This window comes from Physella acuta, unplaced genomic scaffold, assembly GCF_028476545.2.
Source record: "Physella acuta isolate Inbredline_101_S28 unplaced genomic scaffold, ASM2847654v3 ptg000379l, whole genome shotgun sequence".
NCBI lineage: Eukaryota > Metazoa > Mollusca > Gastropoda > Physidae > Physella > Physella acuta.
In genome coordinates this window covers 243,754-261,160 of record NW_026731898.1, presented here as the reverse complement: position 1 = coordinate 261,160, position 17,407 = coordinate 243,754, and the positions used below count along the sequence as shown (strand labels likewise).

At 38.8% G+C, this 17,407-nt stretch overlaps 2 protein-coding genes across 2 annotated transcripts in view; both read right to left on the bottom strand.

Moving 5' to 3' along the window:
* LOC131941986 (uncharacterized) overlaps positions 1 to 17,407 on the bottom strand; it is a 130,693-nt gene that overhangs the window by 27,984 nt on the left and 85,302 nt on the right. The gene's annotated exons all lie outside the window — the stretch shown is intronic.
* The window catches only part of LOC131941981 (uncharacterized), a 46,616-nt gene continuing 38,347 nt past the window's right edge, over positions 9,139 to 17,407 (bottom strand). Inside the window, exons 2-4 of the mRNA XM_059301620.1 lie at positions 16,190 to 16,340; positions 13,635 to 13,801; positions 9,139 to 10,981 (exon numbers count right to left, since the gene is read on the bottom strand). Of these exons, the coding sequence (XP_059157603.1) occupies positions 9,431 to 10,981; positions 13,635 to 13,801; positions 16,190 to 16,244 (1,773 nt within the window). The 5' untranslated portion in view covers positions 16,245 to 16,340 and the 3' untranslated portion in view covers positions 9,139 to 9,430. The remainder of the gene's footprint in view (positions 10,982 to 13,634; positions 13,802 to 16,189; positions 16,341 to 17,407) is intronic.

Sequence of the window (17,407 nt, the reverse complement as noted above, 5' to 3'; positions counted from 1 at the left end):
ATGTATACTATGTGTAGTACACACATATATGCTATGTGTAATACATACAACTATATGCAATAGCTACAGCTATATGTTGTATCTACAGCTATGTGTATTTACTACAGCTATATTTGTTGCAGCTACAGCTATTTATATGTAGTGGCCACATCTATATGATGTAGCTTAATTTAACTATGTGTGTTATATACAGCTTTAGCTACAGCTGTATGTTTTATGTAGTGCTATGTGTGTAGTGGTTACAGCTATGTGTAGTGACTGCAGCTGTGTGCAGTACATACAGCCATATGCTATAGCTACAGCTATGTGTACTATCCACAGCTATGTATAGTAGCTTAAACTATATGTACTGGATGTACAGTAGTTACCGCCATATGCAATAGCTTCAGCTATATGAAATACATACAACTATGTGTACTAGCTACAGCTGTCTGTAGTAATTCCGAACTAGAAAAGAATTCCTGCTGTGTGTATTGAAGGTATTGCCATTGGTGTCAATTTTTATTAGTGTTTTGGTAATAAACACCATCATTGATAAGATCAGAATTATCATTCGTGGACGGACTATTTGTATGGTTACAGTATCTGTGCAAGAAGAAAAAAACAATAGATAAAAGTACACCGTGCCAACATGTAAATACCCATCCCATTGTTGTACGCTAGTATATCTTTTTTTTAGCAAGAAAACAAAAGTACACAACATAAAGCGAACAGGACCACTTTAAATTCAAATTGAACCCTAACTAAAACACATTTCGTCGAATCAAAATGTCGCAGACGCGGCCATTACTCTTTTAACATAATAGCACCAAGACTGCAGCACCGATAAACAGGAACATCACTCAAACCCCCACCCCCTCTCCTCATTTATTTCACTCTCTCTATCTCTCCTCCAACTCTGGTTAACTTAAGGTCAGACACTCTTCTTTATTTCACTCTCTCTAACTCTCCTCAGAATCTGGTTAACTTAGACGCGAAGGTCAGACCCTCTTCTTTATTTCCCTCTCTCTATCCCTCCTCCAACTCTGGTTAACATGAGGTTAGACCCTCTTATTTATTTCCCTCTCTCTATCCCTCCTCCAACTCTGGTTAACTTGAGGTTAGACCCTCTTCTTTATTTCACTCTCTCTATCCCTCCTCCAACTCTGGTTAACTTGAGGTTAGACCCTCTTCTTTATTTCACTCTCTCTCTCTCTATATATATATATATCTCCTCCGAATCTGGTTAAGTTGAGGTCAGACCCTCTTCTTTATTTCACCCTCCCTATCTCTCCTCCGAATCTGGTTAACTTAGACGCGAAGGTCAGACCCTCTTCTATATTTCCCTCTCTCTCTCTCTCTCTCTCTCTATCTCTCCTCCGAATCTGGTTAACTTGAGGTCAGACCCTCTTCTTTATTTCACTCTCTCTCTCTCTATCTCTCCTCCGAATCTGGTTAACTTGAGGTCAGACCCTCTTCTTTATTTCACTCTCTCTCTCTATCTCTCCTCCGAATCTGGTTAACTTAGAAACGAAGGTCAGACCCTCTTCTTTATTTCCCTCTCTCTCTCTCTCTCTCTCTCTCTCTCTCTCTCTCTCTCTCTCTCCCTCCTCCGAAATGGTTAACTTAGACGCGAAGGTCAGACCCTCTTCTTTATTTCACTCTCTCTATCCCTCCTCCAACTCTGGTTAACTTGAGGTCAGACCCTCTTCTTTATTTCCCTCTCCCTCGTCCGTTGACAGTTGTCTGCCCCGACTTCCCTTGCCGGTGTCCTCGGCATTTAACCAAATCATTAACTCTGGTTTTATGGGTCTGGAGACGGGTGCTAAAAGCGGAAGTGCGTTACATTCTACCCCCCCCCCCCTGCTCCTCACCCATCACACCTTCACTTCTCTTGCCAGGGAACATGAATGTGAGTAAAGTGCGGGGTGTCCGACGTTTGCCCGAGTTATATTGTACAAAATCCGTTTGTTTGCATGCCCATTTTCAAAAAACAATTTATATTTCTTTAAAATTCGTATTAATTTAATTTATAAACGTTCGTGTAATTGTTTGTAAAATTGCTAGGATTATATGAATATATTGATTAAAACAATATAATTTCAACTGTATTGACTGTTACCTAGACGGGTGGTCGTAATATACTCACACATTATAGACAATTAGGTATACAACGGACTTCTCGACACTATGCTATTTGCACACTACCCGTTTTATTACTATTTGCTATTTGCACACTACCCGTTTTATTACTATTTGCTATTTGCACACTGCCCGTTTTATTACTATTTGCTATTTGCACACTACCCGTTTTATTACTATTTGCACACTACCCGTTTTATTACTATTTACTATTTGCGCACTTCTCGTTTTATTACTATTTGCTATTTGCACACTACCTGTTTTATTACTATTTGCACACTACTACATGGCTAGGTAGTTACAGAACATGAGAATAAAACGAGGAAAAAACATTGTGATCCTCTGTAATGAAGCTCTTTAATTCGACCTAAAGCAGTGCTATTTTGAAACAAAAGTTGAGTAGGCGGGGCTTAATGAAATACGATGTAGTTTATTATACTTTATCTCATGAAATAATTATTGTGAAAAACAATTTTACATTTTATTTGAATCTGGCTAAATATAGAGTAGGAAGCTTAAGTGAACTTTTGTCTGCTTGTGTCTAGTTCTTAGTAAGACGTGCGACCGTAGTAGAGGGGTGGTGGGTTGACGATAATCGGTTACACTTGACTGGCATTGTTACGGACGACAGGTAAGCACGCGTGTCGTAAACCACTCAACGTCATTATTCCATTGTGTGAGCAGTGTTTCTTCCAGACTTTTTGCTCCGGGGGGGGGGGGGGGGCTTATATTTCGGGGGGGGGGGGGGGGAAATATAAATTCCATTTCGTTCAAGGGGGGGGGGCGGTAGACTTTCTTCAAAGGGCTCCGCCCCTCCCCCCCCCCCCCCCCCCGAAGAGATGCCTGAAAGAAACTCTGTATGTGAAGACAGCCACCCCACTCACGTTAGGCGTCAGGGCAAAGTGCACACCACACTATCCCTTCACATACCGAGGACACGGAAACAGGTGAGCTCTATTTTACATAGCCTTGGACCGTCGGGTTCGAAAATGGAACTTTACTACTTTACTTACTATAAAGACAACCCATCTTTAAAATAACGCCGGACTTGATACGACAAAAGTACACAAAACAACGAAATTGCCTACAACAGATCGTCACCTACGGGCTGACAATTCTCCTTGAGCCGGCGAATCTAATTGCCAAATAGGCTTTTTTTTTCGTGAAAGGTCAATGGCGGTTAAGTTTAACGTGGTCGGGTTTCGCATTGACCTTGAGATTAACTGGGGGATCTAAAAGTCAGGAAGAATTACTCCCCTTCAGCAACTCGGCCTGCTTTAAATGGAGACGGTGTTTTGTGGTTTTTTGCGGTCCGCCGGAGGCTTTGTTCGTTTTTTCGTTTTTTTGTTTCTTCTTTGTTTCTTGTTTTTTTTTTTTTGCTCTGTGTGGTGAAAATGTGCATTAAAAGTCAAAAGCCGAGGGCAATGTCGCAAGAATCGAATAGTGTTAAAGCATATTATGTGTGCTCTTATCAGTAATTATTGAAAGAGGTGCTGCAGGTTAGGTAGAGGTGAGTCAGTTTAACCCCCATCCTCCCATCAGATAATACAACAATACTTTCAAAGCCGCTAATTCATTTTTCAAATTTCCAAATCTTCAGGTGGTTCAAAACCTCTATCCCCAAGTCTCTAAGACTCAAAATCTTCAATAATAATTCTCCGAGACACATCTTCTCCACGACCCTAAGTCTCCAAACATCAAGTCTCCAAGATTCCAGATCACCTAGACCAAAAAAACCCTCAACTCTAAATCTCCGAGACTCAGAGTCTCACTGTCTCCAAGACCCCAAATCCCCTAGACTCCATGTCACTAAGACCCTAATATTCAAAGACTCCATGTCACTAAGACCCTAATATTCAAAGACTCCATGTCACTAAGACCCTAATGTTCAAAGACTCCATGTCACTAAGACCCTAATATTCAAAGACTCCATGTCACTAAGACCCTAATATTCAAAGACTCCATGTCACTAAGACCCTAATATTCAAAGACTCCATGTTACTAAGACCCTAATATTCAAAGACTCCAGTTCTCCAAGACCCAAATTTCCTCTAAGTCTCTACTTCCCTTTATCTCCTGATCCCGAGATTTCAAGACAAAATTGTCCCTGACTCTCCAAAATCCCACGTTTCTAAGACCCCAAGTTACCAAGACCTCGAGTATGTAGGACCCCACGATTCCAAGAGAGTATGTCTTCTAGAGTATCAGAGACCACACATCTCCATCACTTCAAGACTTAAAGACTCAATGGCCACAAGATTCCAAGACAGCAAGTCTCCTCGAGTCTCAAAATCTTCAAGGCCTCAAGACAAAGACTCCAATTCTCCACGACTCCAAGCTTCAAAGCCTCCGTCTCAAGTCTTATACTCCCATGTTATTAGGTTCAAGTACAAAGCTGCAAAGTGTATCTTAGTACTCCAGTATTTCCTATAACAATACTTCACTTCAAATCCCGGCATTAACACTATTCTTATTTCCAGCCTCACTCCTGTTCTTGGCACTTAATCTAAGCCTTACTTTGACTCTCTTCTTTTGCTAAAAATATTGATTGCGTTGATCCCACTTTTATAACAGTAATCGGCTCCTTATTACAAATTTATTGTTTTGCTAGAAAAACATGTATCAAGTTCAAGGTTAATGTTTTCCAAGGTTCAAGGTCGAACTTCACAAATACGACTATTATTATTATTATTATTATGTTCTCATGTTACCAAGGTCTGTCTGCTAATGTGCCTGTGCAAAAAATAACAATTTCTAACAACCGAAACAAAACGAAAACAACCGACAAGTCAGATGACAAACCAAACTTTATTTTACATTAGTCTATAAAAACAATACACGATGATGGAGAAACAATGATTGGAATATTGATGAGTGCGTGGGCCATCAAAAAAGGTCATAACAATCCATTTTATTGGTTTCTCCGAAGTAGCGTTTGGCACAACTGGTATGGCTTTTTTATGGAATTCTCGTAAAGAGGAGGATAGTGAAAGACAGGCAATTTTCCTACATTACATTTGCTCTGGAAATTTATGGTATTTACTATTTTTCAAGGCCCTTGCCAAAAACGAAACAAATTTTACACAAAGGGCAGACGAACTTGAATTTTGGCAATGCTGATTAAAAAAAAAGTTTCTAAGTTAGAAGTCAAAGAGTAGTCTATTAAATATTTTAAAATAGTGACCAGAGTTTCTTCCAGTCATCTCTTCCAGGCAAGTCTGCCCCCCCTCGAGCGAAATGGAATTTACATAGAAAATATATACTTTTAACAGTGACCCCCCCCCCCCGGAAAATTTAGCCCCCCCCCCCCCCCCGAAAATTTTCAAGTGCCCCCCCCCCCGAGAAAAAAAGTCTGGAAGAAACAGTGATAGTGACTTTAAAAAAACATGTATAAAAACAGTAACTTAAAAAAGCAATGAGTAAAATTAACATGAGTTTAAAAGAGCAATGATAAAAAAAAACAAAATTCTAAATGATCCAGAAAGTTCTTCCAAGTCCTTTTAAAATACCATAATGTCACGTGACTTGACAAATACACATTTCATTCGGTACCCAGGAATATTTCTCCATTATGAGCAATCCGCCTAAAGATACCACCCCAACAGCCATTAACAATGACGACTGGATATAGATTAATGGATAAAGTAACATCGTCAAAACGCACTTGGTTGTACTCAACGACGGCAATTGAAACAAAAAAAGATGACTAAGTCTTCCAATAAATCTAGAGTACTTTTAATCAAAACAAATAATTTTTACTTGACTCAGCCCACTGTTGTTTATTTTCGTACACAGAAATGGCCTCAATGGCGCATAACCAGTTGACACGTAACGCTTAATTGTGTTGGAGGCGTGGTCGAGTCGGCAAAAAGCTCATGGTTGATAAATTCGAACAAAGTCTCGAGTTCAAACCCACTGGCAGATAAATCTCGATCCCCTTCAACACTAATAATTAAAAACGAAGAAGAAGAAAGAAGAAGTACACAGAAAAAAATTTGATTTGTCATTCCCCTGTTTAAGAATAATTAAAATCATTTTTTTCCTGACGAAGTGATTTCAACCGGAAACAGCAACATTATAGCTAAAATGAGTTTGTATGTCCTGGTGTATTTATTTTTAAAACCCAACTAGCAACTGTTGTCACAGTTTAGATCAGAGGTTTAATAGCGTAGATACAGTAGAGTTTATATAATTTTTACCAAGCCTTATACAGTGTTTCTGCGTTATACATTTACGTCTTTATTTTCCAAGACTTGATTCAAACATTCACCTCAATTGAGTAACTCACGAATTTTTAACCCGAGTTTCTTTCAGACATTTTGCTCCAGGGTGAGAGGGCCGGGTGAGGGGAGGGGGTGGGAATTGAAATTGTTATAAAAATGGCAATAAGCATAACATTTTTAATTTAAAATTGATGTCTTTTTCTATTTTGTCGGGTAGGGGGAATGGTGCAAGTGTCCCGGGGAAGTCTGTGTGTAAGTGGGGTGGGAGGGGGTAGGAGGTGGAGGACGGGGGCTCTTCCTCTACCCTACGAAGAAATAAATGCCTGAAAGAAACAGTCTACAACAAACATGAACCAGAAAAACCGAATGCCTAACTTTATTTTCAGCAATGGACCACGTTGTCCTTTGTATGCATTTTAAATGGACTTACACTTGATTTATTAGATACACATAAAGAGGTTTTTAAAAAAAAACGTTACTGTTCAAATAGAAACACACAACGAACCATAACCTGATCACACATTTTAGAAGTTTGGTAAAATAAAACAGGTAACTACATGATGAACATTGTAAAAAGATGACGTAATGGTGCACATAGTAGAAAGGCACCATAGGTGGCTTATAAAAAAACTTGGACTAGACACTACGGTTTGGATGTTAAAACTCACAAATGATATACATTTATGGTAGAAAACACGGTAAAAGATATGACGTGAAGTCGCAGAAAAAAGACAGAACTTTCTGGAACTGTGGCTACAGAACAAATAGAGAAGCCATCAAAAAGCGTAGCTTTTATACTATATTTGGTGAAGTAATGCGCAACCTGTATTCGAACCCTCGTCTTCTTGGTATGAGTTTTTTTTTAAAAAAGCCAAGGGAGTATAGATTTTATATATGCTGGGGAAAGTAAAGAATCCGCTTTAGACCTAACGATCCATTTTTGGACAGATGAAGTAGATTTTATGTTTCTTGACCTCGGCATATGAAGGGAAAGTGCGGTCAGCACTTTGAACAGCCGACTTAACTTCCATGAGTTAGGTACCCATCACAGCTGGGTGGACTCAGGGAGGTTCTACCTGGATTCGTACTCGAGACTTTCAAGTTCACAGCCTAGCGCTCTATCGTTTAGGCCACGCCGCCTCATATAGTCTGCTGGGTAGGAGAGAATAACCTTTTAGGAGTTATATTAAAGAGTTGGACGTTTTACGTTTATAGAAGCCTATTTGTGAACTCACCGATATATTTTATCTTTTGTGGATAGACTTACGGGTTGCCTGACTTAAGCATGGCAGTAATTAAAGCCGATTAATAGCGCAAAATATCATAAAATTTTGAAAGTTAAAGAGATAAATATTCTTCAATGAATTTAATTTCTATGAGGTATAGAAAAACATGACAAAAAATGAAAAAAAGCGACGACCAATAGAAAGTAGATGACCTGTATCGAGTATTTCAAAATTAATGACCTGTTACAAGAAAATTAATGAACTTTTACAAGAAAGTTAATGATCATTTACAAGAAAAAGAATGATATATCACAATTATAATTGATTTTACAAACGAAATCATAAAGGCAAATTATAATTCCTGGATATTAAAACTGTTACAACGGTGTCCAATCCGTGATCCGAATATCCACAAAGACCTGTTTTTACGTATCCCCACTATCTATTAATGTAAGTGCATTAGTCATGTTAACATAATGTTTTCTAAATGTGTTAATGACATCTTACGTAACATGCCGCTTGACTTATGACTAACCACACGGCACGGTCTAATTAACCTACTAACCCAAATAGAATCCGCCGTGCAGAAAATAACAAGCACTCTTCCCGTGAATCGATTCCTATTTCTCTCAAGAGAGCGAACTCCAATCATGAAAACGATATCTGCTTTTAGAGCAATATTCATTACGATGTAACTACGTTTTAAATCATTTGTTTTTCATGCTCTCTCACAAAATCACGCGCTACGTCGTGAAGGTATATGCTTTCGTAGTTTCCGGTCCGAATTTGTGCGCGTTACAGATACATCCGGTTGTATGAGTGATGTCATCGTTGAGTTGTCTTATTTTGGGAAAAGAAGTCGACTGAATCGCACTTTGTTAACACAGCCTATGAACGTTAAACAAACTGATATAAGCTAATCCGATACACTGTTTCGTTGTTCTAAACCAGGGGTCTCCAAACTTTTCAGTCCGAGGGCCGCATTCACTATCAAATTTCAGTTCGGGGGCCAGTTTCTTCTAGGCATGTCTTTGATTTTTCTCGGCAAAGTTCCTCAGCCAACACCAACAAACATTTTTTTCCTTGGACAAAAAGATATTCGCGGGCCGGATGAGAGTACTTCGCGGGCCGCATTCGGCCCGCGGGCCGTAGTTTGGAGACCCCTGTTCTAAACATTCAACCAACCTACTGTCGTAAAAGCTGGAAGTAATGTCAGAAGTCTTTCCAGCATACGATTCTTTTTTCCTATTGGCTGAGGTCCTTGTATGCTGAAGCCAAAAACTCCTCGGCTGACCAAAGAAACACTTCGACTCGATCAACAAACTTATCATTTGGTTTAAGAAGCTCATTAATTTGTATGAGCAACTCGGCATTTTGTGCGGGAATCTCATCCTTTTGTGCGAGAATCTCATATTTTGTGCGAGAATCTCATTCTTTTGTGCGCGAATCTCATCCTTTTGTGCGAGAATCTCATACTTTTGTGAGAGAATCTCATCCTTTTGTGCGAGAATCTCATATTTTATGCGAAATCTCATAATTTTGTTCGAGAATCTCATGGGGCTTTGTAAGATTCGTTAGCGTAAATGCAAGAATCCCATAGGCTGATGCAGGAAATTTATTCAAAAAAGCAGTAAACGCTTAGCTTGATAGACAAATCCCAAAGCTGACCATCATTATTGTTATAGCTCTCCGATAATGCTACACATGTTATCAGCTGTTGCAAGATACTTATGATACTGTACAGGAAAACACACCCGCCGATATCATTAAGTCCATAGGCTGATTTTGGGTGTTAACTAGCTCATGAAAGAAAACTTTCTGTCCATGTTCGAGTTTTATAATGTTTCCCAAGCGTGCGATTCATTTCGACCTGCGGGTCAAATCCGGGCAGGAGAACATCTTGCGCATGTAGTCCTTGAAGATGTGGTTCATGAAGGCGTAGATGAACGGGTTGGCGACGTTGTAGCTGAAGTAGATGTAGAACGGCACCAGTTTGTACTGGACTATCCGCTGGGACATCAGCATCGACGGCAAGAAGGCGATCACAAACACGATTGTCACGGTGAACAGCATCAGAGCGGTTCTCACGTTGGCGGCGCGGTTCTCATCCCGCAAGCGGTCTACGTCTAAGCTATGCTGGGACCGCCGGCGTTTTGATTTCCCCTTGTACCGCTTCATGGAGTCCCTGTTCTTGTGCCAGTGGTATTTCTGCTCCGGGAGATGGCTGTGGCGACGGAGGCTGCTGGTCTGGTTGCTGAAGTTGTTGTTGTTGTTGGCGTTGGTGTTGTAGAAGTTGTCTAGGATGGGCAGGTTGTCTTCGTGTTCCGTGGGCGTGACGGACGACACGTTGGCTGGCGTGAATGACAGTTTCGACTTATGCCCGCCCTCCACTTGTAAATGCGCTCCGTGTTTCCCCGCCTTACCGTCCCCGCTCTGCATCTGTTCCGCGGTGTGACACGAATTACTTGATCTAATTATAACCGTTGTGCTTGGACTGACGTCATACGCGGAAACCGAAACCGGAAACGTCCCGGGGATTGAAGACGCGGAGCCGTTTTTGCTGTTTCTCCGTTTGTCCTCAATGACTCCGCTGACTAGACGCGTGTTCTCGTACGTTCCGTCCCCGTTTACATACGAACACATGATCAACTTTTGCTGGAGTTTCTTGGACCGTCTCAGGCACATGAAGCGGTAGATAAGGAAATACAAGACGATGACTGTGATGAGGCATAAGGGAAAAATCGAGATGTGAAACGGGTGGTAGGCTTTGAAAAATGTCTGGCCCAGTATAACCGACGATGCGCTACAGGTACCCGTGTACACAGTCCTCAATGTGCAGGGTACGGCGTTAATGCTCGTCCCATCGTAGGAGTAATTGTACAGCTTCAACGCGTTGACTAGTTTCTCCCGAAGCTCGTTGTACCGCTCCGGCTTTGTCGTGCCGGGGACTTCCGCCGTCTCCCCGCTAACGCTGACCGGGATTTTGATATCGTCGGCTTCCGTGATGGACTTGGTGAAGTTGATCCCCATCTCTCGGTCTATACTGACGCTGTCGATCTCCAAGATCACCTGGTACACGCTGTAAAACAACGACGTGATCAGCCCCAACACGCACGCCAACAGCGACAGATACACCATGGTGTATTTAACTCTCCTCAACGTAATCACCCGTTTTAGAGGATGGCAGATACAAAAGTAGCGGTCGAACGCGATGGCCACCATGATGAAAGCTGATAGCGGTACCTTGGAGGCGATGAGGAAGTGGTAGAGCTTGCAGAAGAAGTCGTACTTGACGTTGTAGTCGATGAACTCCATCAGCATGGTGAAGGGGATGATGACCATGCAGGTGAAAAGGTCGATGACCGCCATGGTAATGATGAACACCTGGGCGGTTGTCTTGTCGCGGATTCTCTGAATTAAAAAAAAATGTCACAGGTTACAGGTATGTTAGGGGTTTTATGTAAACATGATAAATTTGTAGGGGCGTGGTTTAGGAGAATGTACGGTTGCAAATCTAAGTCTGGGCTAGAGTACAAGCCAGAAAGAATATTCTTGTGTTACCAGCACAGATCAGCAAAGGAATATCTAGGACTGCTAAGTCAACTAATATTCTTTTATTATCATGTTCAAAGCTGCAAATAGGTTCTTATTATTTTTGTATTTCCTATAAACTTATAAACACTTATTTCCACTTATAAACATAATCAGATCACTAGTCTTAATCCTAATCTCAGCACTTTGCTTAGCCATCTACATAAACTTTCCTTCCTCTCCACGTATGCTACAAATATCGATGGCGGCAGTCCTACGTTTATAAATAACTACTTTGGCCTCTTTGAAAAAAAAATGCTCCTAGGCCCCTTGAAGGACAAAAAACGCTATTCTGGTTTTACACAACTCTGATGGCAAGTTGACAAAAAGATATATGCTGATTCAGCAAAACATTTTTAAAAATTAAAATAAATTAAAGTCAATAGCAATGCAATGTCACGCTATCGCGAATAGCTTAATGCCCCCCCCCCCCCCCTTTTTACACTAATTTGAACTCGAAAAAAACTAGACTTTGATACAGACATAGAAGGTTCACATCCAAACCAACGAAAAAAAACTCAGCTATTTCAGGAATGGGCAGCCATCACAAATATCTTATCGTAATCAATCATGAAACTTCGACACCGTCCTCATAATAAAATAATGGACGGAAAATCTAATTTAGATAATTTAATAAAATCAAACTCTGACATCAAAATTAGAGTGGAGCGGAGGTTCGAACCATTCTTCAAAAGCCAAAATAGATTAAGAAACATTAGTAAGAATTGTTTGACTAAGTTTAATTTGGTTCGGTTTAGGCTCGGAGCATGAATCAACCGTGTTTTGAGCAAATAAAATCTGAAGTTTTACGGACTCTGAATTTCAAATCAAGACAAACCAGTTCTCCTACGACCAATCAGCAACGAGGTTATTTCTGTTTCTTAGTTAAACATCACACGCCACTCACCTATCGCTGTTTCTATTGGTTGGTTTAAGATCACGTACTATCGAAAAACGGAATGTTTTTTAACAGATTCGATGTCAAAATATAGCGTTCTTTTGGCTTCAATTTGCCATCTGATCAGAATCAAAGCGTATAAAGAGACTTGAGGGGAGAAATACAGGAGGGAGGGAGGGAGTAAAAGTGAAATGAGGGTGTAATGGACAGACAACCAATTGTTTTCCCCTACTTTGGACTAGATTTGAAACCAACTTCGTTTAAATTGGAGCCGTCTCAGAACTCTCTGGAACTTGTCTGATTGCTCTTTTATTTGTTCCTGTCGGGCCCGAAGCCTTTACTTAACGGGACTCAGAGATAATGTGAATGATGTTTTAAAAGAGAGAGAAAAAAAATTCCAACCCTTAGAATCGTATCGGGGCAGTGAATGAACTCACAAAATTAAACTTCAGCCTCCATTTTCATTTTTAATTACTACCGCATGATTAAAAATATAAAAATATATATGGATGAAAAGCAATGATACGTATTTGTATCCATATATATATATATATATATATATATATATATATATATATATATATATATATATATATATATATATATATATATATATATATATATATATATATATATATATATATATATATATATATATATATATATATATATATGTATACATACAGTGGCGTAGTGAGGTCGGGTGTCACCCGGTGCGGCACTTAATGGTGTCACCCCCCCCCAGAGGTGCAGCGACCCTTCCCGGGGACAAACTTTCAAAGTTTCGTTTTGCACCCCCCCCCCCTCAAATTTTTGATTTGCACCCCCCCCTCAAGTTTTCGATTTGCACCCCACCCCCCTCAAACTTTCGATTTGCACCCCCCCCCCCTCAACTTTTTCTCCATATATTTTGCGATCCGCACCCCCCGCCCCCCTCGCTACATATATATATAGGACATATATATATATATATATATATATATATATATATATATAGGACATTGCTAAAAGAATTATTTTGGGAAAAATTTTAAAATATGTTTTTTTTTACAACCCGACAAACAAATGAAACAATTGATTTATTTTCCAGTGTGTTCAGTATTTTGTTTACTGTAAACTTAACGATTTATATATAATTACCAGCCTTAATTAAATTGAAAGAGCCTTTTTAGCACCAATGGAAGTGCTTAAATTGAAAAACAAAAAATTGAAAAATAATCTGACTACACCTCTTTAATCATCTTAAGTCCTGAGCAGTGTTTCTTCCAGGCATCTCTTCTACCCCCCCCCCCCCCCCGGAACGAAATGGAATTTACATTTAAAATACATATAGTTTTAAATAGCGTCCGCACCCCCCTCCCCATAGAAATTTTAGTCCTCCCCCCGAAAATTTCAAGACCCCCCCCCCGGAGAAAAAAATATGGAATAAACACTGGTCCTGAGTAAAATATATCAGCAAAAAATCTGGCTCCATATCTCTCTATCCTTCTCACGATTAATAAGGAAAAAAAAACTAGAGGCTAAAACCATTCCGTGATTAAAATTCCGTTTATCTCCCAGCAGCCGGGCACTGACCTGGAACACGAAGATGACCATCCCGTTCCCCACAGAGCCCACCACGGAGAAGATGGACAGCATGACCATTAGGATAATCCTCTCCGCGGGCGAGGGTTCGCTAGAGGCCCTCTCGCCGTCTGCCAACTCTGACATATTGCTGGAGATTTGGGCCATGTACACCTCGCCTGAAAAAAAAAATTCTGTCGTGAAACTTAAGTTTTTTTTTCTCCCATCTGTAAAAGTTACTTTTATCTCCCTTTAAAAAAATTTGAATTATCTCCCCTAAAGTGTGCTATTACTCTTTCCTCAACGAAATGTTTATGCTGCCTATCTCCCCTAAAAATTCCAACTCGGTACCTACATTTTATATTTATCTCCCCTAAAAGCCGCAATTATCTGCCCTCGAATGTTCCAATCATCAACCTCATAACACTAAAATGTGGTCTATCTCTAACGAAATTTTAAAATTTTGACCACAAAATTCTAATTATCTCAATTACATTTCTTACACTCTTTCTTGAAATCTGTAGGCTTCTGTTCATGTTTAGAAATGAATACCTTTTTATTTTTATCAATTAAAAATTGTGCGCCCCTAAAACGTATACCCTGTGCTGACAATTTTTAACAACATTAAAAATTGTAATTAAATCCATAAAATAATCTAACTCTCTCGTCATGATAGTACAAGTTCTAATTCTCTTGCTGGGAACATTTAAAAATCTTTTACCCCTAAAATGTTCAATACTAATTCTCTACCGGTAAAAAAAAAATAAAATTCAAAATTCAAAATGTAAAGAAATTACATTAAAAAACAATAAATAAAAAAGTAACGAGCGAAATATAAAATAGAAATACAGCAAAACATAATAAAACATCTTCAGTCTCCGATTCAAAAAATAACAGATTTTTTTTTTGGTACCATAAACATTGAAGTGCTATTTTTTCATAAACAAAGTCTAGTCTAGTCCAGTATAAATATTTTTAGTCCTCTCCAAAACGGTCTAATTATCCTCCCTCTCCTCCCCCCCTCAGAGAATATACAAAAACAACCCACGGGGTGTTCGGATATTCTTGTATAACTAAAGTTCCAATTTTTCCTCTTTGATCCCCATAATAAAACCCCGGAGATTGCACACCCGGATCACTTCGACCCGACTTTTCTAATTGCGCCCGCGGAAGATGATTTCTGAGATTTGTCTTGACCAGTATGATACCCCCCCCCCCACCCTCCACAACCCCCCTCCCTCATCATTCCTACCACGGGCAGTGTTTAAACTTCCAGATATTCTGATTGTCAAGCCAGTTCTGATTGTGGGAGATCAACGCGAGTATTACCTCAAGCCGTTGTTGTGTCAACCGTAATAGTACAGGATGAAGCTAAATTTAGTATGGAAAAAAATGCCACTTTTGCGTCATATTTAGTTACGCCCCAATAACGGGAGGAGTTGACCACCCGAGGCTCATGTATGAGGTTTCATTGTCTTTATTACAATAAATAATACAATAAATACCTATGTTTCTACAGCTGTAAGACAATATTTGGGAGCCCCGAGAATAGGGCAGGTAATTAGGTTACCAAACAGTTCTACGGCTCAATAAAACCTGCATGAGCCATAGAACTGGGTGGTGACCTACTTACCAGCCCTATTCTGGGGACAGACTGCAGCCCTGTTGGCCTCCCCAGTCAAACCGCCTTTTGCCGCACCCCCCCCCCCCCCCCACACACACTCTCTAGTGACGCCTTTTAATTAAACGAAGCTGAGACTAAATACATCTTTAACTAACACTAACTAGGACTTAATCATACTATAAAACCAAATATTGTTTACACAAAAGGAGTATCTTTCACAACCTACTGGAGATGAAACCTCATAAAATATACCAAAAAAAAAATTAAAATTTTTATAAAACATAAAAAAAATTACATTTCATTATTCAAAATTTCAACAACATAAAAATGAATAAAAATATTTTCTGTACCAGCTAACACTAAGCGTAATACATCTGATGAAATCATACTTTACCACACAAAAACGTAAATTGAATAAATCAAATATGTGACAACCACATAAAACATAACATTAATAAACAAAATATTTGGCTCAAAACATATCTTTAGTTAACGTTGTATGTGACTGCTATATACCACCAATAAACCTAATATTTGACAACCCCATAAGATCAATAAACCAAAGATGTGACAACCACATACCTTCAATAAACCAAATATGTGACAACCACATACCTTCAATAAACCCAAGATGTGACAACCACATAAGATCAATAAACCAAAGATGTGACAACCACATAAGATCAATAAACCAAAGATGTGACAACCACATACCTCCAATAAACCCAATATGTGACAACCACACATTCAATTAACCTACTAGATGACAACCACATACCTTCAATACACCTAATATGTGTCAACCACATACCTTCAATACACCTAATATGTGACAACTACATACATTCAATAAATCCAAGATATAACAAACCCATACCTTCAATAAACCTTATATGTGACAACCACATAAGATCAATAAACCTAATATGTGACAACCACATACCTTCAATAAACCCGACTTCCATTGAGATGAAGATATACAGCAGCAACGTTTTCATGCCTCGATTTCATGAACTCGTTCTGTCATCATACACAACATCAGAACGCCATCTGTCATCATGCACGACAGTGCTCCATCAAAACACCAGTGTCATCTGTCAAAAAATAATATCAACCATCACAGTTATAAACTTTGCAATTTTAGAAATGCAGGATAATCGTTAAACGACGTATACCTAAGTAAACATGAGGTCATAGTTAATTTCCTAATCCACAACGTCATTATTAATCTGCTCACTCATGACGTGAGATCTCATCTCGATACTTATGACGGCATAATTCATCTTCACCCTTATGACGTCACGAATAATCACCGACTTCGTGACGTCCTCTACATGTATGACATCAACGCTTAATCCTATACGTCATCAAAAACAACTATATTAAGAAACACGACGACAAATGTAAGACGGGGGAAAGTCACCTCGACCTGCCCCCCCCCCCCTCCCCCTCTTTAAACCCCATCATTTTCCACTTAGTTCTGAAAGCCAAAAAAAAAAAGCCAATTTTTTTTTAAATTGGCATCTGGCTGTTGCTGAATCTGGCCATTTTCTGCGGATCGAAAGTTTTACACACCAAACCTATTAGAGGTCATTAATTGTAATTAGGTCATCTAATTACACTTAAAGTTTATTTCTATGGATGTATTAGGCACTCTACAGTATACTCACATATTATATATATATATATATATATATATATATATATATATATATATATATATATATATATATATATATATATATATATATAGTTATATAATACAGCTTATTTATTTAAATAAAAGTGTTTCTGTATTTTTACACCAAATATAGAAGTAGTTAAAAGTAGGTGGCGATGTAGATGTGGGTGTATGAATGTATTATATATATATATATATATATATATATATATATATATATATATATATATATATACACCCACCCACTCACACACACACACACACACACACACACACATATATATATATATATATATATATATATATATATATATATATATATATATATATATATATATATATTCATTAGGCCCCTATTTTTATGTATATGTACATATACACGTTATAAATATATCTAGATAGTTGAAGACACATTTGTATTGTAACCCAAGCTGCTTCCCTAGTATTCAAAATGTAGAATATCCTACAAATATCCCACAA